This window comes from Ovis aries, chromosome 18 (genome assembly GCF_016772045.2).
Source record: "Ovis aries strain OAR_USU_Benz2616 breed Rambouillet chromosome 18, ARS-UI_Ramb_v3.0, whole genome shotgun sequence".
Lineage (NCBI taxonomy): Eukaryota > Metazoa > Chordata > Mammalia > Artiodactyla > Bovidae > Ovis > Ovis aries.
In genome coordinates, this window is record NC_056071.1 from 54966600 (window position 1) to 54989238 (window position 22639).

Genomic DNA, 22639 nt, shown 5'->3' on the forward strand with positions numbered 1-22639 from the left:
GGGCTGGGAAGATCCCCTGGAGAGTGGGCACAGCAACCTGCTCCAGCATCCTTGCCTGGAGGATCCCATGGGCAGAGGAACCTGGCAAGCTGCAGTCCATAGGGTCACACAGAGTCGGGCAAGACTGAAGCAACTTAACACACATGCACAAGTGCAGACTGATCTGGGTGTCACTGCACTTTATCCACTTGAAGTCTCCCAGCTGTGTGAAGCCATACTGTCGTTGGGACATTTGCCAGTTGGACATGGATCGTTAGGGGTGGGCACGTCCCCATTACTTTATCCCCTGTTGGGCTCCAGGAGGACTGGCTGCTTTTGACCTAGTTCACTAAGTGGTGAGTGACCTGGCAAAAGTGTGCAAAGGCCCTGCCTTCCCTTTGCTCCACGCTTGACCCCTCACCCCACCCAGATCAAACGATATGCTCTTCTCTAAGACACTTGTCAGCGAGAGAATGAGCGAGGAGGAACAGAATCAGGAAATGGCTGCTGGGATGTCAGGGTTGAATGTTCAACCTAGAGGCAGCCCTGGGGTGGTGGGCTATCACTTCTTCAGAGGAGACCCTCAGGAGAAACAGTCAACTGGTCTTTCCAGAATACACATCCTGGAATATGTTGTGGGTCACAGCAACCAGGTTATGTCCCCTGCCCCCTTTGGGGTGACAGAAGCCCACGGACACAGGACACATTCAGTGGAGATGCTAGACGAGGTTACCCATCTCCCTAAAAACACAGAGGTGAGCAAGGGTGATGGTCCTGGCTTCACAGGGAAGGCTGATGGAAGAGACCTAGTGAGACCCATCAAAGGTACTGAGGATTCAAAAGGAGGGAGGGAGCATCTCCGGGGAGAAACCGAGGAAAGCTTCATGGAGGAGGTGGCATTTGGTCCAGGTTTTGGAAGTGAGAAGTTCCACCAGCTGAGTGGAAGGAGGTCATTCCAGAGGGAAGGAGTGACCCAGGCAAAGGCAGGAAGGAGAAAGGACAGGATATAGCATGGTTTGGATTCTGCTAAAAGCTATCGTAGGTGCTTTGATGGCTGAACTTCTGTGAAACCTCCTCTTTGGCAGGGCTAGGGTGGGTGGGCTTCTTCCTGGGGTGGGGGTCAATGCTATGCCCCCATCCCGTTTTCCACCAAACCCACAGCTCCAACCCTTCTGAGGACTCCAGTAGCAAGCTTACTGAGGAGGTTGTACTGGCCCAGGGAATGGATTCCTCAGTGGCTTCAGAGCCCAGGCTCCCCAGGAATGCTTTGGGAGGTGGGGGCTGGAGGAGACCAAGTCCTGCTCTGAGCCAGTCTTCCCAGAGGCCTTCTAAGGACCATAGCTGGCCACCTTCAAGTTGGCATTTGGGGGACCCAGAATTTCCATGGTTTTCCCAAGCACCCAAAGCCCCCAGCCCCAAATTCCAGATCAGAGGATGGGCCTCTGTGTCCAGAACATGGTCTCACCAAGCAGAGTGGGCCTAGATAGTTTTAGCCCTGTCCCAGGGCTTGGCAGAAGAAAATGCTCCCCCAGTGAAATTATTACCCAGGACCAACTCAGCTCTGGGGACAGGAGGTGAGGTCTATTCCAGTGGGCAGCCAGGTGTCCGGCTTGCCATTGGGAAGGCCTTCTGGGATGCAGAGGCCAGGCTATACACCTGAGTTTTCCACATCCCACAACCTGATGTATGCATGTTCGCATGGTACCCAAGGTCTGCGTGAGCACCAGAAGTGACAGGCGCTAGACTAGGGGACTCCCCGACGACCCCCAGCTCCTGTTCCAGGCATCCAAAGATGAAAAAGACCCATCTTGTCATCCAGTGGGGGAAGCACGCACATGGACCTCAGATCCCTACTGCATGAGTCACGTTTCAGCTTCTCTTCCCTGGGGGAGGGGCTGACTCGTGGTGGCCCTTTTAAAAAGTCTTTATCAAAGAGAGACTGTTTAAGCGTTCAGACAATGAACAAAAACTGACAGGTAGGGGAAGGGGAGAGGGGACTCTGGGGTGAGCATCAGGCAGAGTGGAGGAGGGCGTGTGCTCAGGATGAGCGAAGAGAGGCCACCAGCCCTGAAGCTTGACTCTGGCTGCGGGGCTACGCCCTGCGGTCTCCATAAGTGGCCAGCAGGCATGCTTACTGCGCCTGCAGTACAGCCTGAGGGTCTGCGGTCACTTCTGTTTCAGAAACTCCATCTGAGCGAAGATGTGGCTGGAGCCACCTTCATGGCTGCGGGAAGCTCAACACCAGAGCTGTTTGCCTCTGTCATTGGTAAGAAATCCTATCAGCTTGAGACACGGGATATTAGGAAGAACCCAGGTTGGGTGCCCAGACTCTTGTGGGCATGTTTTTTCAGCTCTGAGTGTCAGCTTTCTCATCTGTAAAATGGGAGACGTGGAGAGAAAGTGAATTAGTGGTTCCCTGGGGTGTGGGGTGGAGTAGGGTACTCACAGGTATGGGGTTTTTTTTGAGGTGATAAAAACGTTCTAAAATTAGATTGCAGTGATGATTGTATAATTCTGGCTATACCAGAAAATGCTAAAGTGATATTTTAAATGGGTAAATTTTACAACATGTGAATTATCAATAAAGCTGTTCCCAAAAATGGGAGGATTGGTGTAGCAGGCCCCTAATGACTCTTCTATCTCTGGTTTTGTCGTTCTCACCAGCATCTCGGGTGTTCCCTGGTAGTAAGAACAAGTCCTGTCCATTCATGGGGTGGGGGACACGGAACCAGCCAGGGTCTGAGGAAGGGGCAGGCCTGGGCTTGCACATGAGATTGGCGCCTCTCTCTTCCCAGGCGTGTTCATCACCCACGGAGATGTCGGGGTCGGGACCATTGTGGGCTCTGCTGTGTTCAATATCCTGTGTATAATCGGAGTTTGTGGATTATTCGCAGGGCAGGTCAGTGGTGTCTCTCTTCTCATGAAATGGCATAGGGATAGCGTGGGAGAGACCCAAGGCCCAGCCTTAGCCATGCGTATAACTCCATGTGGCTTTGAGTGGGGGTGTCCCCTCCAGGCCCCTTTCCTTGTATGTAACACGGGTGTCCTGTGTTCCTTCCACCCATGGGTCTGAGAGCAGAAACACGTCAGCTGCCCCCTTGGCTGGTCTTGGGGGTGGGTTGTGGGGCGTTTATTTGACAGCAGTAAATATTTAAGGAGTGTTTCCTGTAACCCTGACCATGAACTAGACTCTGGACTTACTTGGGGCCTGTCTTCTGCCTCCCTGTGGGTGCGTGAAGCTGGCTTGCTGATTTCCCAGCACATCTTCCTGATCCTTGGAGCCACAGGGGGACATTAGACTTGACCTCAGAGAGTCGGGCTCATGGAAAGCTCTTTCTGGCCAAGGGAGGTAGAAGGAGGTGGCCAGTCACCCCCAGAAAGTTCTAGTGCTGAGAGAAGAGTGAGTGTCTCTGGCCTCCCCGGCCACATGGCTTGTCCTGGGATACGTGCCACATGGTCACCGTGAAGGAGCAGGGGGCAGCTTTGTCATTACTTATGAATGCGAACCCACTGTCCTCTGTCCCCAAATATGACCAAGAGAGTGAGGTGCCTGGAGCAGCCAGACACGCTGTGGTCCTGGTGGACAGTTAAGATGAGCTCCGAGGGCATGTGTCTGCAGCTGCAGGGGTCTGGGGGCAATGGGACACCCCCCCAGCTGTGTCCCCCATACCCCGTCTCCCCAGCTGGTGACGCTAATGGCCCTTTGCTCGGCAGGTGGTCCGTCTGACATGGTGGGCCGTGTGCCGAGACTCCGTGTACTACACCCTGTCTGTCATCGTGCTCATTGCCGTGAGTTAACGCGCCCTCCCCCCGCCCCACTGTCCTGTCCCTGGCACTAGGACCAGAGAACCCACGGCATCCCACCCTGGGGTGTGCTGGCCACTCACTGTGGTCGTGTTGACCTATTCCCCTCCACGGTGCTTCCCTGTCCCGAAAACCTCATACCTGATGCCTTGGTTATCAAGCACATCCAGGTACCACCTTGAGGGCAGAAAGGCCTTGAAAAAACTAAAGCAGGCGTTATGTGGTTGATGCAGTTAAGGTTAAGAACGTGCTCATCAGAGGCCTCGAGACCCTCACTTAGAGCCAGTTTCCTAAGGAGCACAGTTTCTGGTTTCCTAGCTCACTACAGAGCTGGGAAGAGAGAGACCAGCTGGGAGCCCTCAGGGTAGGCAGCTGGGAGCAAGGATGTGTGCAGAAAAGGCAGAGGGCCTGAAACAGGGACCACTGAGGGCTGGGGTGACATCATGCATAACATGTGACAGCGATACAGCAGTGAAGCCCATGATGCAGGTTACTGCCGAGGACCATGCCGTCCACAGGGGAGCAGTTTCCATCCAAGAGGAGCTTTCAAGTGACTGCATGAGGGCAGGTCATATCAAGAGGGCAGATGCGTGTGGCATGCCGAGATCTCAGAGTATGAAATGTATTCTGGAATAGTTCTCCCCCTAAGGACATCTAGAGCCAACTGGATTTGATAACCATGATCTTTGTATTAGTTAGCTATTGCCATGTAACAAATTTCCCTCAACACTCAGCAGCTTAAGACAGCAAACATTTATTGCCCCCTTTTTCTATGGATCAAATCTGGGAGTGGCTTAGCCAAGCCCTCTGGCTGAGGATGTCTCATCGGTGTACTCACCAGCCAGAATAGAGTTATGTCAAGGCTCCCCTGGGCAACAATCTGCTTTTAAGATCCCTCGTGAGGCAGTGGGCAGGCCTAAGGCTTGTCCATAGAACAGCTCACATCACTGGGGACTGCTTCCCCTCCCAGCAAGGGCGAGGAGGTGCCAAGATGGAAGCCACTGTCTGTTTGTAACCGAATCTCGGACGTGACAGCCATCACTTTTGCCATATTCTGTTAGGAGAAGATCCCTAAGATCAGGCCACATATACAAGGGAGACTGCCCACCACACCCCCAAAAATGAAAGTTAGAGGTAAAACAATTTACCTATATACAATTTTACCAAATCAGCATAATGCCCAAAAGCATATCATAAAAGACAAAAGTAATTCATAATAAAAGAATACATCTAGTGTGTAACTATTTGGGCAGGAAGATGCTGGAATGCTGAGTGATATAATCTGTTGACCTCATACAGGAAGTCTGCAGGCCCTATGGGTGCCAGTGCAGGCTAATATGCTGGACTGGCCACCCTGTGAATGGTGTTGACATTGATGATGGGATTTTCTGAAACTGTGAATGACTTCTGATAAAATCCTAAACTGAGCCAAGTACAGTCATCCCTCTCCACTTGTGTGATAGCTAACTCACTAGAAAATTAAGTATTTATTAAAACTGTGTAAAAATACTTTGATTTATAAAATGGAGTTAAGTTCAAAGCTCAGGTCATTTTTTTTGCTGCTGGCTTAAATAGCTAGCAGGACATTTAAGATGTGTGTCAAATATGGATAACTCCTCTGGGAGAAAGATTTTACATGTTCGAGATTGACTGATGTGCTTGGTCTTCACCCTCTAAATGCCAGTAGCCTTCCACTGGGTCATAAAAAACTGACACTGTCCCCATACATGTCCCCCAAGTTCCCCAGATGGTGATACCAGGCTCCCCTCTGTTGATGTGATACCAGGCTCCCCTCTGCCTCTTCCTCAGAGCCTTGAGACTGGGGAGCCTCAGCTGTGCCCAGCCAGGATGACCCTGTCCGAGTGGCCTCCCAAAGCAGATCCTGTGTGTGCTGCCTGCCTGACAACCAGCAGAGGGTGCAGTGGGCCCAAATCCAGACTGCAGCCCGTGGCCTGTCCTGGCCTTGTGTGTAGGGACCCCGATGTCTCCAAGATCTGATTGGTGGGCATAACCCCCTCCTGTGTGCACTGGGCCTGGCTGGGGCAGTCACAGGATGCCTCCCAGCACCACAAAGGCATCATTTGTCTGCATCCCACATAGGGGATGCTGGGTGGAGTTGTTGGGCAATGTCAGTGCCCTCTTATGAAGCTGTGGCAACCTCACCATCACCCTTGGCCTCCCTTCAAGTGGTACAAGTGGGTCCTTTGTCCTCAGAGCTTCCAAAGGGCTTATTCTTTATTTTAAGACAATGACACCCTTTCCTCCCCACCTACCCCACCCTACCCCATCCTACTCCACACAGAAGTACCAAAGATGGAGGGAGGAATAGATAGATAGATAAATAGAAAGATAGATAGATATGCAAGCGCAAACATACATACAGAGATACCTTTTCAGTTTTTAAGATTCTTGATTTCAGCAACCTTATTCCATTAATGAGGGCAGACCCCTGCAGATGGGCCCCCATGGCTACTTGGATTATCAGAAGGCCAGACCAGTTCTCTTTGGAGACCCACACTAGGCCTCATCCTGCAGCATCTGCAGACCAAGGTTTCCACTAAGGAAGGGTCACTTCTACGTTTGAGAAACCCATACCCAAAGAGAGGTGCCAGCTTTCTGTGAAAATCAGAGCAAGCTGGTGTGTGTCACCTCACGGTACTTAGGGGCCTTGTTTGTTCTTCTTTTGGAGTAAATCTGTCCCCCCATTCTTGTTTCTTTTGCCTTCCCAGTTCATATATGATGAAGAAATTGTGTGGTAAGTTTTAAACATTTGTTTCTTTTTCATTTTTCAGTAGTATCCTTGTTTGTTGGGTTCACTGCATCTTTTTAAAAATTAATTTTACAAACATAAGAACTTGTGAAATTAGAAAAGGCTATCATTCTTTTGTAATATTTATTTATTCTTGGCTGTATAGAGTCTTAGTTGCAGTATACAGAATCTTCCTTGCAGGGCGCAGGCTTCTCTCTACTTGTGGCGTGGCCCCAGAGTGCATGGGCTCTCTAGTTGTGGTGCATGGGCTGAATTGCCTGTGATATGTGGGATCTTAGTTCCCCAACAATGGATGGAATCTACATCCGCTGCATTGGAAGGTGACTTCTTAACCACTGGGCCACCAGGGACATCCCAAAAAGGGTATCATTCTAAGCAGTCATACTTTTATCTATCCTTTCAGTGACAGATTGTTTTCCTTAATATTCCCACCCTGCTAGATAGCAAGATATTTTATAAAGCTAAAATAATGAAAACAGTATGATGTATTGCACAGGAATAAACATGGGCCAATATGGAATATGGAACCGAGAATGCAGTAATGGGCCCAGTTCTGGGATGGGGCATCAGGACAAGGCAGAGAGATGGGGATGGGGAAGGGGGCAGCCTCAGATGCTGCAAAAACAAGGAATCCATGTAGAATCCCTCACACCTAATGTAAGAATAAATCCCAGATGAATTCAAGATTTTGCTGCAAAAAGCAAAATTAAAGAGTTTTAGGGTAGAATATAAAACTCATCTTTATGACACAGAGGTTGGACATGATTTCTTAATTAAGATACAAAAGGCACAAACTTCTAAAGAGAAGGTTGATATTTCCACTCTAACCTTTAAGGCATGAATGCATTGGGTTGGCCAAAAAGTTCATTCAGATTCCCCCATGATGTTGTTGTTATTGTTCAGTCACTAAGTCATGTCTGACTCTTTGCAACCCCATGGACTATAGCACGCCAGGCTTATCTGTCCATCACTATCTCCCTGAGTTTTCTCAAACTCATGTCCATTGAGTCAGTGATGCCATCCAGCCATCTCATCCCGTCGCCCCCTTCACCTCTTGCCCTCCATTTTCCCCAGCATCAGCGTCTCTTCCAATGAGTTAGCTGTTCGCATCAGGTGGCCAAAGTATTGGAGCTTCACCATCACATCGTATTTTCCATAATATGTTATGGTAAAAACCCGAGCAAACTTTTTGGCCAACCCAATACCTTCCACAAGCCGTAAAAACATTCTCTTCGTTGACAGTGATTGAGACCTGTATCCTGCATGTGACTATTTGTGGGAATGTATTCATGAGCAGCTGCATGCTTGGGGACCAGAGCATGCTGGTTCTACCCCACCTGTGAGCCAGAAAGTCTCTTTCCTCTGGGTCTCCTCTTCCTCACCTGTAGACGGAGTTCTGAGGCGGTGGTCAGATCATCGACAAACCCCTTTGTCACTCTGCTGGGCTCTGGACTCTGTCAGCAGAGGAAGAGCTCCCCAAAATGACTACAGCTCATGTTGGGCACTTAGTAGGTCTTCAGGACACATTCCTCAGATGACCCAACAAGTTAAGCCATGGGACTGCCCAGAGGCTTGTGTTCTGAACTACAGAAATCCCTACCACGTGTGGAGTTGGATGCTGCTTCTGCAGGACAGGAAGAGTGTACCCCAGAAAGACCTCCACCCCACCGGCCCCCACCTCGTGTTCTACCCAAGAGGCTACTGTGCCCGGCCTGTCTCTTCAGGCAGTTCTTAGGGCACCTTCCCACCTGCACCCCCAGCTCCTCTGGTCTCTGGCCAGAATCTCGCGTGACCGCAGGGCCCTTTAGGGTCAAGTCTGCATGACCCCTGGAAACTCCCCTCCCTTCCCTGGGATGAGGTGCTGTGCTTAGTCACTCAGTCATGTCTGACTCTTTGTGACCCCATGAACTATAGCCCCCCAGGCTTTTCTGCACATAGGGATTCTCCAGGCAAGAATACTGGAGTGGGTTGCCTTTCCCTTCTCCAGGGCATCTTCCCAACCCAGGAATCGAACCCATGTCTCCCATATTGCGGGTGGATTCTTTACCATCTGAGCCACCAGGGAAGCCCAAGAATACTGGAGTGGGTATTAATACTGGAGTGGTATCCCTTTTCCAGAGGATCTTCCTGACCCAGGAATTGAACCAGGGTCTCCTGCATTGCAGGCAGATTCTTTACCAGCTGAGCTAGCAGGGAAGCCCTGGGATGAGGTGGTTCCTCCCTTTTCTAGGTAGCTGGAGGAGCTCCTCCTGAGTCCTGCAGAGCCCCTGTAGTTGAGAAGACCCCAGCCCAGCCTTCTCTGTTGCCAAGCGAGTGCCAGATGGCAGGACAGATGCGGGCTGGGCGGCTCGTCCGCTGGCCTGGGTCCTGGGTCAGGGAAGGTGACAGGACACCCCACGGTGCCCCACCCGCCGTGCCGGGCACACCGAGCCGCAGCCGCGGGCTTCCCCCGTTCTAACCAGCCTCCTTTCTCTCTCTGAGGTGGGAAGGCCTGGTGCTCATCATCTTGTACGTGTTTTACATCCTGATCATGAAGTAAGTACCCTTCTCCTCTCCTGGGCTGTCTCACCCCTGGTTCCACACCCCGCTGCAGCCTTTCGTCAGAGGCAGAAGAAAACCTTGGTCAGCCCTTTCGGTCAGTTTTGGCCACCCTGTTTCTCCAGGGGACACCCTGCTGGGGCAGCCAAGGTGGGAGAGAGATATTCAGACTCTGTAGTACGGTACCGTCCGCACTTGGGCCAGGGTGGGCGGCTGGTGGCAGGAGGCTGAGGCCACTCCCCGAATGAGTAATAGTCAAGGACCTCTCTCCCACCCTGTTCCACAGCCTTGGCCGCAGGGTGACTGCTCTTGCTTGCTGTCTCTATAAATCCCCTGATACTTTAATGCCACTCTTTCAAAAGAGCCAGGCAGCTCCAATCTCTCCAGACTCATAAAATGCCGCCTCTGGAGGCTGTCACCGTTGCACAGCTGCAGAGGGTACCACAGGCAGTTCTAAAGGTGCAGACCGTGGGTGCACACCCTCCACCCAGGGTCTGCACCCATGAGGCCCTCTGGAAGCTTACCCCGGTCAGAATCATCTCAGAACTACCCAGGATGAGTAGCATTCAGTCATAAAAAGGAAAGTATGACTCATGCCGTGATGCGGAGGAACCTTGAAGGCATTATACTGAGTGAAAGGAGTCAGGTCACAAAAGGACAAATACTGGGCCATTCCACTTCTGTGAGGTGCTGAGGAGACTCAGATTCCTAGAGGCAGGCAGCAGATGAGAGCTTGATTACCAAGTGCCTGGGGGAGGGCATCATTAATGATTCCTTGATGAATGAGAACAGAGTTCTGTTTGAGACGATTGCACCATCTTAGAGATGTAATTATGGCCACCGAAACGTGAGCCTGAAAATGGAAAACAGTTAAAATAGAAAATTTTATGTCAGATGTATTTTTGCACAATTGAAAAAAAAAGCTACCCATGAGATAAGCCACATTCAGATTTTTAACTTTCTCCTCACACCTCCGCAGATAATTAAAAAAGAAAACACCACTGAGGTTTATAAGACTAGGAATCCCCACGCTGACATAAAACACGTATCGTGTTTTCTAAAAATGGATGGTAAGCTGTCAAAACGGCAGGAGAATTGTCTTTAAAGGTCTCCTCTCTGAGTGCCTTTGGGTGAGGCCACCAGCCTGGGGTCTGGGACGGAGTCTCCTCTCTTTGGGGACAGTGGCGCTGGCCGGATGGTGTGGGGACAGGGCCTCAGGGCACCCACGAGAGCAAGGCCAGGCCTGGGAGTGCCTGCTTTGGGCCTCTCCCTTTTGTTAGGGCAGGCTTATGGTGTGCAGAAGTAGGCGTCAGTCATTTTCTTGAGCTAAAAGGTCTCTTATGACCCCAGGAAGCCCATTCAAAAGGGGCAGGCCCCATTGTTCCAGGGTTCCTGTCAGGAAGCTCTGTCAGCTCAGCTGAAAAGATTAGGATTAACATAAATACGCTATTGATACTATGTGTGAAATAGATAATGGGGACCTACTGTATAGTACAGGGAACCTACTCATTGCTCTGGGATAAATTTAATTGGAGTCGCAAAAAAGAGGGGATGTCTGTGTGTATGGAGCTGATTGACCTTGCTGTACGGTAGAAACTCACACAACATTGTAAAGCAACTATTAATATAATCGAATAAAAATTAAAAAAAAACTCTTAGCTCCCCACCCCCTCACCCAAGGCCAAGCTCACTGCAGGTGTGCAGGGGAGAGGGATGGGGAGGAGGCCCTGCCCGCTGCCCCGCCCCTAGCCACTCCCCTGCCCGGCCTCTCCTGCTGCTCTGACCTCCCTTAACTAACTTGCAGGTACAATGTGAAGATGCAGGCCTTTTTCACAATCAAACAAAAGACTATCGCAAATGGCAACACGGTCAACAGTGAGCTGGAGGATGGTAATGATTACTGTGATAGTAGCTCTGATGACCCTTCCCTGCCATTGCTGGGGCAAGGTAAGGCTGAGCAGACAGGAGGGGGCAAACGTGCCATTAAAACCACACACACACACCATAATCTGTGACTGTCTCCCTTGGTCACAGGACCCTACATGAGGAGGGCAAGTGATTGGGAGCTGTGGCTCAGATGGGACAAAGATGAGCCCAGGGTCCACAGTCATGTCCCCAGGGGTCGCCCCAGGCCTCCTGAGGAAGGCTCAAGGCCTGCCTGGCTTTCCTGACATGCAGTGAACCATATCTCTGACCTGGGTCAAAGGCCAGTGCCAGGAAGCTGAGGACTTGGGAAGGCAGAGCAGGTGGGGTCTCCCTGTGGTTTCTCAGATGCCAGGCCCGGTTCTGGAGAGCTCTGTTCTAGAGAGACCGCTGACTTGTTGCCCAGAGGAACAGCGAGGCTGGGAAGGACACCATAGAGCTGGAGAATTCCAGACCTACCCCCAAGAGCCCTGCTGGAAGCCCCTTCTCCTGGGAGCTGTGGCCTGGTCTCCTCAGCTTCTCCCTGGACCCTTGTCTAGGGATTCTGGACCTCTGAAGCCAGCCCGTGGTCTGTCAAGCACCCCCAGATGTTTGGGCTTGACCAGCTACTGCCTTGGGAATCTTGTCCTCAATTCTTTTTATTTTTTGGCCAAACCTTGCGGCATGTGGGATCTTAGTTCACTAACTAGGAATTGAACTCATATCCCCTGCAGTGGAAGCTCAGAGTCCTAACCACTGGACCACCAGGGAAGTCCCTATTCTCAATTCTTAATCCAGCCAGTTACCAGGTGATTCCATCCAGGGGGGCAGCTCTGCCAGGGAGAAGAGCGTTGACGCCCTCTCCCACCCAAGACTTGTGTTAAGGTCTAAATAGGTTCTTGAAGTCAGGATCTGGGGGAAAAAACAGCTTTAACTGGCATTGCCGACGAGTTCCACCCATGGTGTTGGTAAATCTCTCCTTTAACCAGGAGCCAAAGCACCGTGGACCAGCCTCCTGAGGGGTATTTCTCTTTTATTCCTCATGGCCTTGGGCAAGTCACTTTTAGGTCACTTTAATTCCTAATTCCCGTAGGCTCAGAGGGGACTGTTTGCCTGTGTCTGGGACACGTAGGGGCGAAATCTATACTCCTAGGTACTCCCCCAGCCCTCACCCTAGGGGTGGGTCAGGGTAGGAGATTCCTCACATATGTACTTTGAGCAAGTGCTGGGTTGGCCAAAAAGTTCGTTCGGATTTGGGGCGGCCTGAACAAACTTCTTGGCCAATCCAATATGTTCTGTCCCATCTCAGGTAACCCCCAGGAAGAAGGTACCTGTCGTGGGTGCTGAGTGAGGGGTGAATCTCTCCACGTGGAAGGAGGAAGGCTGCTGGGGAGAGGGTATGGTTGCAGCCAAGGCCACCGGCCCACCCCTGGGGGCCCCAGGACGGAGCCCAGCAGAGCACAGGTCGGTGCCGTGCTCCTGTTTCTTAGACGTGAGCAGACTGCCCCAGAAGAGCTGTTTCCAGAACAGCCTTGTCAGGAAGGGAGGAAACGGTGTGGCCGCTGTTTGGGACTTTTAGCTCACAGACACAGCAGCTCCAAGGCGGGTCCCCACCCCTCACAGTTTCTTAAGACAGAGGCTCTTCCTGGCCATCCTTGTACACAGAGATCAGGGCTCCTGGGGTCCTCTGAACCTTCATGGTGAGAGGAGCTATTCTGTTTACCAAGTCAGTGGGAGATGCCCGCATCCTCAGGTGCCAGCCCCAGGAGCTACCTGCTGCCCATGTGGCTGATGGAGGAGGCTGGTCCCCAATGCCGCGTGTCAGGGATGTGAGTATTTCCTCTTCCAGGCGAATCCAGGCTGCCCTGAGGCCACGTGGGGCCTTTCCAGGGGCTCTTTGGTGGCCCTCACTTTTGCACTTTTATCAGTAGGATTTCCCACTAGTTTATTGCTTTTCCCCAATCCTCGAAGTCCAGGACAATTTCTGGAAAATTGGAAGATTAGACACAAGACTGTCCCCTAAGGCCAAGGAAAGGAGGGGACATAGGTCTCCCTCCAGCTCTTATCAGGGTGAATGCTCTTAGATAAAAGCCAAGGAGGAAACGGGCTAGGGCAGGGTTTAGGGACATAGGCCTGGAACTGGAGAGGTTGGGGCCAGGAGACACAGCCCCCGATGGTGGCTGCTCCTTTCCTCTTGGGCCCATGTTCTTCAGGTCTCCTTCCTGGGTCTCCTTCAGTGGGCCCCTCTCCCCAGCAGCCTTCCTCCTTCCACGTGGAGAGATCGACCCCTCACTCAGCACCCATGATAGGTGCCTTCCTCCTGGGGGTTACCTGAGATGGGACAGAACAGATTGGCTTGGCCAAAAAGTTCGTCCGGATTTCCACACGAACTTTTTGGCCAACCCAATACTTGCTCAATGTGCACACGGGGTGGGGGGTGGGGCAAGCGGGGAAGTGTTTATCACTCACTGAAGGGCATTGTCCCCTAGAAGCAGATTGACTGGGGCAGGAGATTACACCCCAGGGTGTGGAGGGGGGGAGTGCCTGAGGAGAACAAGGCTTTGGGATTTTACCCTTTCTGACAGTGTTGCCACAGAATCTTTCAAACTCAGAGCTCATCTCCCCTGGTCCTCAGTCTCCAGGCAGGTCCCATAAACCAAGCCATCCAGGGTTGTCAAAGATTGCTGGCTTATAGATGCTTTCAGGAAGACACACACACACAAAACCCTGATTTTGCTGTTTTGCAGTTTGGGTGTTTCCCATAGATGTAAAATCAAACTTTTTTTTAAACCCAACGTCTTGACAGGAAAGGAGATTTGCCTTTTTACCCCCCACTCCTATAAAATGCCATTATGTACTTGAATGCTCTTAAAGATCACACAGTTCAGCTCACTAGATCAGCGCAAGCTGGTGTTCTCTTTGGGGGGAATAGCATCCTCCAGTTTTGTTCTGCATACAGTTTTTTTTTTCCCCTAAAAGTTTTACACATTTTTTTATACCACACTTCAATTCTGCTCAAGAAAGCAGAGCACAATACAGCAAGAAAAGTGTCCAGGATGGAGGCAGGCAGGCGGGCACCCCATTTCCCACCGTGGCTGGAGGTCTGGCCTCTCCTTGCTGGCTGTCCAGTGGCATTGCACATGACCCAGTAGCCGGGGCCATTTTGACCACCAGCTGGGCTCACTGTAGGACCCTTCCAAGCTTCCCTGGCCGGGGACACAACTTTGTCTTGGAACGGTGAGGGAGCGGGTGATACCTGGCCTTAGGTTGAACTTCCAGGGCAACATGCTGACATTGGCTGGGTTACCTGCTTAGCACGCAGTGGGTGGCGCCAGGATGAGATGCCCAAGAAGCCGAGGAGGAGAGGGGCCGTCCCCACGGCCAGAGGTCCCGAGCATTGAAGTCCCCCTACTAACACCCTCCTTCACATAACCCCCGGCATCTTGGCCACCATCAAGAATGCTGCCCCAGACTCCCGGCGTCCACCGCACGCTAATCATCTCTGCAATCTCTGTTGGCCTTTGTCTCCTTAACACTTCTCCTCTTCTAAATTGTAAGTAATCTGCTTTGGCCCAAGCAATAACACATGCATTTAAGAAACAGAACCCACGAGTCCAATGCACGCCTCATTGGCGGTTAATATTTGTCTCCCGCAAATGCATGGTCCTCCCGGCTTTGGTTCTAACCACATGCCTCCTGTCTGCTGAGCCTTGCTGCCTGTTGGGTGAGGGTGTGTGTGTCTGGTGTGCATTTGTTCGTGTTTGTGCTATTAACTCTCATGCAGGTTTGCTCTGACTGCTCCTAGTTACCCTGTTATCCAGGAAGGACACTCATCAGAAACGGGTGACCAGTGGAGAGGGACGGGCGTACCTGCTTTGGCAGCCCCTCAGAGGGGAAAGGCTCCCCTGCTTCTGAATGCTGTGTCCAAGAGTGTTTCTATTTCTGGACCCTCCTGGGCTCTGGAGTTGACTGTCAAGCCCCCCAGGGACTCCAGCCCAGAGCATGTTCCTGAAGGTGGCGGGGAGAGTCCAGGGACCAGGGAGATTTGTTCTTCAGCCTCATGAGTGGGAGCAAAGGGTCAGAGAGAGTGGCCTCCCTGCTGGGGGGTGCTGGTTTCACTGGAGACCCTGGTCTTGGCCAGCAGCTCACTGTGCACCCCTCACAGCAGGCTCCTCTCCTGGGTCTCAGTTGCCTCATCAGGGCCTGTGAGCCAGATCTTTGACCTCACTCCTACTGCCTCATGGAGAACAAATTTGGAAGCATAGTGTGCCACGTGGAGCTGGTTCTTCTAAGAGAGAGCAGGTAGCTTCACAGGAAGCTTAGAACCAGTGCTGTTACCTCCCAGCATTTTCCCTTTACGGGGCCCTTGTCCATTTGTTAAGTTTTGTCTGAGTCTCTGTAAATGGTGGGGAAGAAAGGTCCCCCTCAGAGTCATTGGTGAGAGGTGGCAGGGATCCAGTCCATTTTGTAGGTGGGCTGCCTCATGAGGCTTAGGTGAGGAACTGAAAGACCCTTGCATTTAGCCAAGACTGGGCGCCAGAAGAGAGGGTCATCAGTCAGCAGAGGGAGTAGCCCTGGAGATGAGCATGTGGTCCTATAAAAGGGGACCCTGGGGATCTGCTCAATACTTGCGGGTGGTTCAGACCCAGGTGGTTCGCTCTACTAATGGGAGGGTCTGCAGCCAGCCTCCCATGTGGCTACCAGCGGCTGAGACCACAGCCCAAGAAGTCTGCCCCTCGGGGGGATGTCAGTCACCCCAGCCCTGGGGTTTTGCCCTGGCGGTTCTCAGCACTAATCATGGCTTTGTGCTCAATATAGTGAAGGAGGAGCCGCAGTACAACAAAAACCCAGTGGTGATGGTGGACGAGGTCATGAGCTCCAGCCCTCCCAAGTTCACCTTCCCAGAGGCGGGCTTACGCGTAATGATCACCAATAAATTTGGGCCCAGGACTCGTCTGCGGATGGCCAGCAGGATCATAATTAATGAGGTAAGTTTCCTTCAAGGCCCGTGAGACCACGTGAGTCTGAGGCCTTGGATGGGTTCCAGCACTGCAGGAAGCCCTGGCTTGTCAGGACACTTCCTGGCATTGGGCCTGAAATGTCAGGTGTTTATCACCAGCCCACTGAAGCAAGGAAGCCCAGACAGCACCCACAGGCAGCAAATGATCCTATCAGGAAGGAGTTTAAGACAGGTAGCAATTGAATACCATGTCTGCCACATTCCACTAAGTATTTTGTCAAGTACTGCTGCTGCTGCTAAGTTGCTTCAGTCGTGTCCGACTCTGTGCGACCCCATAGTTGGCAGCGCACCAGGCTCCCCAGTCCCTGGGATTCTCCAGGCAAGAACACTGGAGTGGGTTGCCATTTCCTTCTCCAATGCATGAAAGTGAAAAGTGAAAGTGACGTCACTCAGTCATGTCCAACTCTTAGCAACCCCATGGACTGCAGCCTACCAGGCTCCTCCGTCCATGGGGTTTTCCAGGCAAGAGTACTGGAGTGGCGTGCCATTGCCTTCTCCGTTTGTCAAGTACTAGAGAAAGACTAATTGGAGAAAGACTGGTCTGAAGTACAGATTTTTTTTTTTTAATGTTACTCAGGGCAAAAAAAAAAAAAAAAAAAAAAAGGAATACACACCTATTCTCTATGGATAGAGCAACTCTAGAAGAAAACTGAAAGACTAGAAGTCTTCTGGTTTGCCTCTCTCAGCATGTGGATCCATTACCTCCTTTGTTATAATGGAAAGTGAAGTGGAAGCGAAAGTCACTCAGTCATGTCCAACTCTTTGCAACCTCATGGACTATATAGTTCATGGAATTCCCCAGGCCAGAATACCAGAATGGGTAGCTGCTCCCTTCTCCAGGGGATCTTCCCAACCCAGGGATCAAACCCAGGTCTCCCACATTGCAGGCAGATTCTTTACCAGCTGAGCCATCAGGGAAGCCCAAGAATACTGGAGTGGGTAGCCTATCCCTTCTCCAGCAGATCTTCGCAACCCAGGACTTGAACCAGGGTCTCTTGCATTGCAGGCGGATTCTTTACTAGCTGAGCTACCAGTGTTATAACTTACGTCTCTTTCAATGCAACCTCAAGGTAGCTGCAGATGTTCTTTTTCCAAGGATAATTCTCTCTTGTTTTCTATAAAGCTGGAGTCATGACCCTCTTCCCACTGCTACCATTCATACTCATACTGAGTCACGCCCCACCTCCTTACAATTCTGTCCTTGCACAGCTGTTGCTGAGTCCAAACTTCATCTGTTCGCCACAGGACAGGCCAATTAACTGAGAGATTAGGTGTTGAAGCAATGACTAGGACATTATTTGGAAAACGACTGTTTGAGAAGATGGCAGACTAATGTCTCAATAGGACAGAGGTGGGGAGGGGGGTAGTTGAGAAGATAAAGACCTTTATCTTGCAGAAATCTCCTGGAATGGCCAACCTGGGGGAAGAGAGGTGATGTGTTAATCAGAGGGGCAGGCTCCCCTGAGGCAGGCCTTTAGGGAGGGAATGTGTTAATCTCTTCAGGAAGAGGGTCAGGGTTCCCTGAAAAGTATTAGTCACTCAGTCGTGTCCAATTCTTTGTAACCCCATGGACTGTAGCTTGCCAGGCTCCTCTGCCCATGGAATTCTCCGGACAAGAATACTGGAGCTGGTGGCCATTCCCTTCTCCAGGGGCCCCATTCCCTTCTCCAGGGCATCTTCCTGGCCCAGGGTTCCCTGAAGCATGTTATTATGTATGATTATAATAACAAAGGGTGGCACCGGTGGTAAAGAACCCACCTGCTAATGCTGGAGACAAAAGAAACTGGTTGGAAGATCCCTTGGTGGGGGAGGCATGGCAACCCTCTCCAGTATTCTTGCCTACAGAATCCCATGGACAGAGGTGGGCTCTGTCCACCTGGTGGGCTCACCTGGTGGGCTCCAGGTGAAAAATGTAATTTTTCAAAGGTTAAAGTCAAACGGATCCATCTCGGAGTCAGAATTGGTTCTTCCCTGCAACACAGCTATTTGCGGGGTCTTTTGTTTGTTTTGACTATGAGGAAGACCTTTCATTTAACCCTTTTTGGGTGGTAAAATATTATGCCTGGGCATGCGTCTCAGATGTAGATCATTTTTCTCTTTTAGGTGGCTAAATGTTGTGGACATGTTTGTAGGAAAAAATGTTTTCGATTTCCACCCAATCCTAGACTTCATGATTTAGGAGTCCCTGCCTAAAACCAATACGAAGCCAGTTAATGGTCAACTCATCTTTCTTTTGGAAAAAATAACATGCTTCCATTTTAAGTAATAATGACTTTTTTTGCCCATCTTTTTGCTTCCAGTAAGCACAGGATAAGTGTTAGGCACACAGTTGCGCAGTATTGCCTTGGGGGCATGTGTACTGACTCTTGGTTTCTTACTGATGTAACTGGGAAGGAGATATGTGTCCATATGTGATGATTATTACCCACAAGGCTTTAATCCTAAAGCATAAATGTTTTTAATGAGAGCCAGATAAAGATGAGCCGTGCAAAGGCAAACAGATTTTTAGAAACATGGAAACCTGTTAATTTCTTGATATGTGGTTTCTCCCTTTCTCCAGTTTAGTAGAAACCCACTGACTTGGCTTGTGCTTGGGTGGAAAGAAGGCAGACTTGGTCAACAGCTATAAGGAAATAGGGGAGGGAAGAGGTCTGATTGGTTCAGAGGACACCCATTACACAGGGTGAAAGATTTGGACAGCAGAAGCCTTCCAAATGGCTATTAACCCTTGACGATGCTCAAATTAAAAGGGAAATGCGACTTAAAACCACAATTAGATTCCACCACACATCCACCAGAATGACTAAAATGGGAAGAACTGACAATATCAAGCATTGACAAGGATGGGAAGCAATTGAAATTATAATCCATTTCTGGTACAAGTGTGAAATGGTTCAACTTGCACCTACCTTATGACCTCACAATCCCACTTCTAGATAAATACCCCAGAGAAATGAGTGCATATGTCCACAAAAACGCATGGTCATGGCATTCTTCCTGATAACCAAAAAGGAAATAACCCAAATGCCCATCAAGTGGCAAAGGACATACTGTGTGTTATTCACACGGTGGAGTACTATAAACCCCTGGAAAATAGCGAACTACTGATTCGTGCAACAAGGTGGATGAACCTCAGAGATATTAGGTTGAGTGAGAGAAGCCAAATATAAAATAGTATGTACTCTCTGAATCCGTATGTAGGAAATTCAAGTTCAGGAAAAACTTAATTGATGTGTATAAAAGTCAAAATGGGGTTACCTTAATTACTTCTGGAGAGAGGGGACCCTTAGCGAGTTGTCTGAGAGGCTGGAAATGTTCTACATCTTAATATGAACCATCACTGGACCATTGTACACAATGTACATGCAATTTTTGCATGATATACCTGAAATAAGATTTTTTAGCTATGCAGAGCCTCTCCTGTGACTTTGGTTTATGACCTGTGGATTATGACCATCCACTGGGAAAGTCAGAGTGATTGCTTTTATCCAGTGTCATGGGCCAGTCTGTCAGGTTGGACACTAAGAAGAAACCCTGGGCTCTGACCGATCCCCTTGCTGATACTGGTCTGAGTGGAAATGAGCAAACTTAGCTGGATTCTAAGGTCCTGGAGCCATTTCTCAGGCAAATCCGAAGCCAGGGGTGTTGTTCTAGAAACCCTTAAGTGCCACCTGCCTGTGAGGAGCCAAGCAACAGGATTCAGCTTTGTCACGCGCCTGGGTGTCTGTCTTGCCTCCTGTCCACACAGAGGCAAAGGCTGATCAACTCGGCCAACGGCGTGAGCAGCAAGCCGCTTCAGAACGGGAGGCACGAGAGCATTGAGAATGGGAACGTGCCCGTGGAAAACCTGGAAGAGCCACAGCGGGACCAAGAGCCCCCGCCGCAGCCCCCGCCACCTCCCCAGGAGCCAGAGCCTGTGGAGGCCGCTTTCCTGTCCCCCTTCTCCATGCCTGGTGAGTCCTGGGGGGCAAGGCTCTCGAGCCACACTGCTGGGGCCTCCGAGGGTCCAAGCCTGGGTCTTCAGGATAGAGAGCTGTACCCAGGAGGGCGGGGGAGTCAGGTGTGAGGGTCCAACATTGTCACTCGATGAACACCTCCTTGGTGCTGAACTGTGGGTTAGAGCCACTGTAGGAGGCAGGTACTGCCCAGGGTTGGGGAGCCTGGGCTGCCAGACAGCTGGCCAAGTGGAGGCCTGGGAATTGCACCAGTAACCCCTAGAAACTGCACTCAAATGCCCAGGGCAGCGGGGCTTTCTCATGCAGTAAAGAAAAACAAGCACATACGTTATTTTTATGGACATGCTCAGACTCTCCAGCCCTTCCAGTGTGGGCAGGCCGTTTTGCCCATGTGTTGCATATTTGCTGGGACAGGATATACTAAAGCCACACATGATCTTTAGACAGTTACACCTTCTGTGTTTGACGATAACCCCTACCTATAAATAAGTTAGAGCCGCTGTGGCTCTGGCCCATGCCTGAGTGTCCTCCATCTCATTGGATGGGCCCGGTGTCATCTGACTGACTGCCAGCTCCTCGCTGACCTCACCTCTGCTCCAGGCACACTGGCCTCCTCACTGTCCTTCTCAGAAAGTAGCAGATATGCTCCTGCCCAGGACCTTTGCACTTGCCCTTTGTTGAAATGCACTTTCTTCTGCTGCCTGTATCACTCACTTCCTTATCTTCTTCGGGTCTCTGCTTAAATGTCACCTTTTCGGTGTGGCCTTCTCTGACCACCCTAATTTAAGTATTTTATATATATATTTTTTATCTTGTGTGTCTCCCTGGCTAAAATATCAGCTCCATGCCAGCAGGTATCTTTGTCTATTTCATTCACTGTTGTAGCCCCAGTGCCCAAGCATGACACATAGTAGGTGCTTAGTAGATGTCCATCAAGTGAATGATTTCAGGAATTTGTGTGAGAGGATCCCCAGACACACCCAATCTGTCTTCATCTCTAGCCATACTCCTCTGCAGTCCATGATGAGAAATAAAGGCCTGAGCTCTTTAGCCCCATCTTGGAGGTTTTTTCTTGGTGTCCTGCCATCCTGAATGGCAGCAGAATTCCAAGATTTTCAAGTCCAAAACTTGATGTTTTTCCAAAAAGACTTCTGTGTTTAACAACAGGCTCACGGATGGCACCTGATTTGGGAGATGGCTTGGGGTGGGGAGAGGAGAGGAGAGGCAATATGGTCCCGGGGAGGAAGATGCAGGCGCAGTCCAGGAAACAGCCTACTTTGCTGGGGGTTCGGACTGAGAAGAAGCCACCCTTTGGCGGTTCTGTTCTCCAGCCCCAGGAGGTGGATGGAATCCCCGTTTTACAGATGTGGGGCCTGACAGGGTCATCACCACCACCCCCTATTGCTGTTTCATCTAGACGCTGTTCCTGACCCTGCTTATTATCCAGGGCTCTGCAGGAAACCAGGGGAGGGACCTGCCCTTTGGGGCAGCTGCCATTCTGTAAAGGGAGGCAGCCTCATAGAAGGGCATCTCATCTTTCCATTTCCTTGAAGCTTTGAGTTTGGCAGAACTGAATTGGGTGGTCCCCAGGGCCAACCACCCCTCTCCTCTCATCCTGGTGCCAGAATCTGATGCTCCTGGGACAACTGGTTTGTGGGAAACCAGGTCTAGCTCCCTGCAGGGACTCTGGGCAGGTCACCTCCTGAGGTGAGGAGCTCAGGATGCTGTTCTCTTGCAAGGGCTGGGACCAGATTGCTCCCAGGTTCTCTGCACCTACCAACCCTTTCCCAGGGAGCTCTGCCTTTCCTGGCGGGTGGAAACTTCCTGTTGAAGTTGGTTCCACATTCCTGTTCAAGCCAGAGGCTCTGGGACATTCCCCTGGGCTGGCCCTCAGCAGAGCTTCCGCCCAGGGCTCCTCTGGAATGGACCGGGGCTCCCTGTGTCCCTGCGGAAGCTCCCTTTGTGTCCCTGCGGAAGTGTTTCCAGGTGGCGCCCTGGGAAACCGCAAGTACTTCCTCTCCATCTCCTCTAACCTCAATGTGAGAAGCGGGGGCAGGGGAACGGGGTTGTGTGGCTGCTGCCTGTTTAGGTGTGTCCAGCGGCCGAGGGAAATTGAGGCCAATGTGGACAGGGGTTCACAGGAATGTAGAGCCAGGCAGCGGGACACAGCACCTGTGAGAGATTCCGCCCAGCCAGCTGCAGACCCTCCGTCCACCCACTCATCCTCGTCATCTGTTCAGCTCGTCTCTGGTTGTGGCTCAGTGGTGAAGACTCCGCCTGCAGTGCAAGAAACTTGGAGGAGACATGAGTTCGATCCCTAGGTTGGGAAGATCCCCTGGAGAAGGAAATGGCAACCCCACTGCAGTATTCTTGCCTGGGAAATCCCACTGACAAAGGAGCCTGGTGGGCAACAGTCCATGGGGTTGCAAAGAGTTGGACACGACTGAGCGACTAAACAACTGGTTGTGGCAACACAAGGATCTGAGACCGTGGGGAGGCCCTGAGGGGCTTTAGGGGCCGGTGGAGCTAGTGTTCCCCTAAACTGGGGCCCAGGAAGGAAGCTGGGGCCGGGGGAGGGATAAGGGGCGGGGCACTGGGAAGAGGGAAGGATCTGTTCCACTCAGAACTACCGTGGCTGCAGGTATCAAGGAATGAGCCCAGGCTGTCTGG

The 22639-nt window shown here is 51.1% G+C and overlaps 1 protein-coding gene across 2 annotated transcripts in view; it reads left to right on the top strand.

Moving 5' to 3' along the window:
• Window positions 1–22639, top strand: part of SLC24A4 (solute carrier family 24 member 4) — a 195986-nt gene that overhangs the window by 135266 nt on the left and 38081 nt on the right. The window contains exons 5-12 of one of the 2 annotated variants that reach the window (XM_004017955.5): window positions 2161–2245; window positions 2775–2878; window positions 3694–3768; window positions 6513–6538; window positions 9035–9088; window positions 10896–11038; window positions 15812–15981; window positions 19762–19966. In XM_004017955.5, coding sequence (XP_004018004.2) covers window positions 2161–2245; window positions 2775–2878; window positions 3694–3768; window positions 6513–6538; window positions 9035–9088; window positions 10896–11038; window positions 15812–15981; window positions 19762–19966 — 862 coding nt within the window. The remainder of the gene's footprint in view (window positions 1–2160; window positions 2246–2774; window positions 2879–3693; window positions 3769–6512; window positions 6539–9034; window positions 9089–10895; window positions 11039–15811; window positions 15982–19761; window positions 19967–22639) is intronic. The other variant, XM_004017956.5, reaches the window with a different exon arrangement.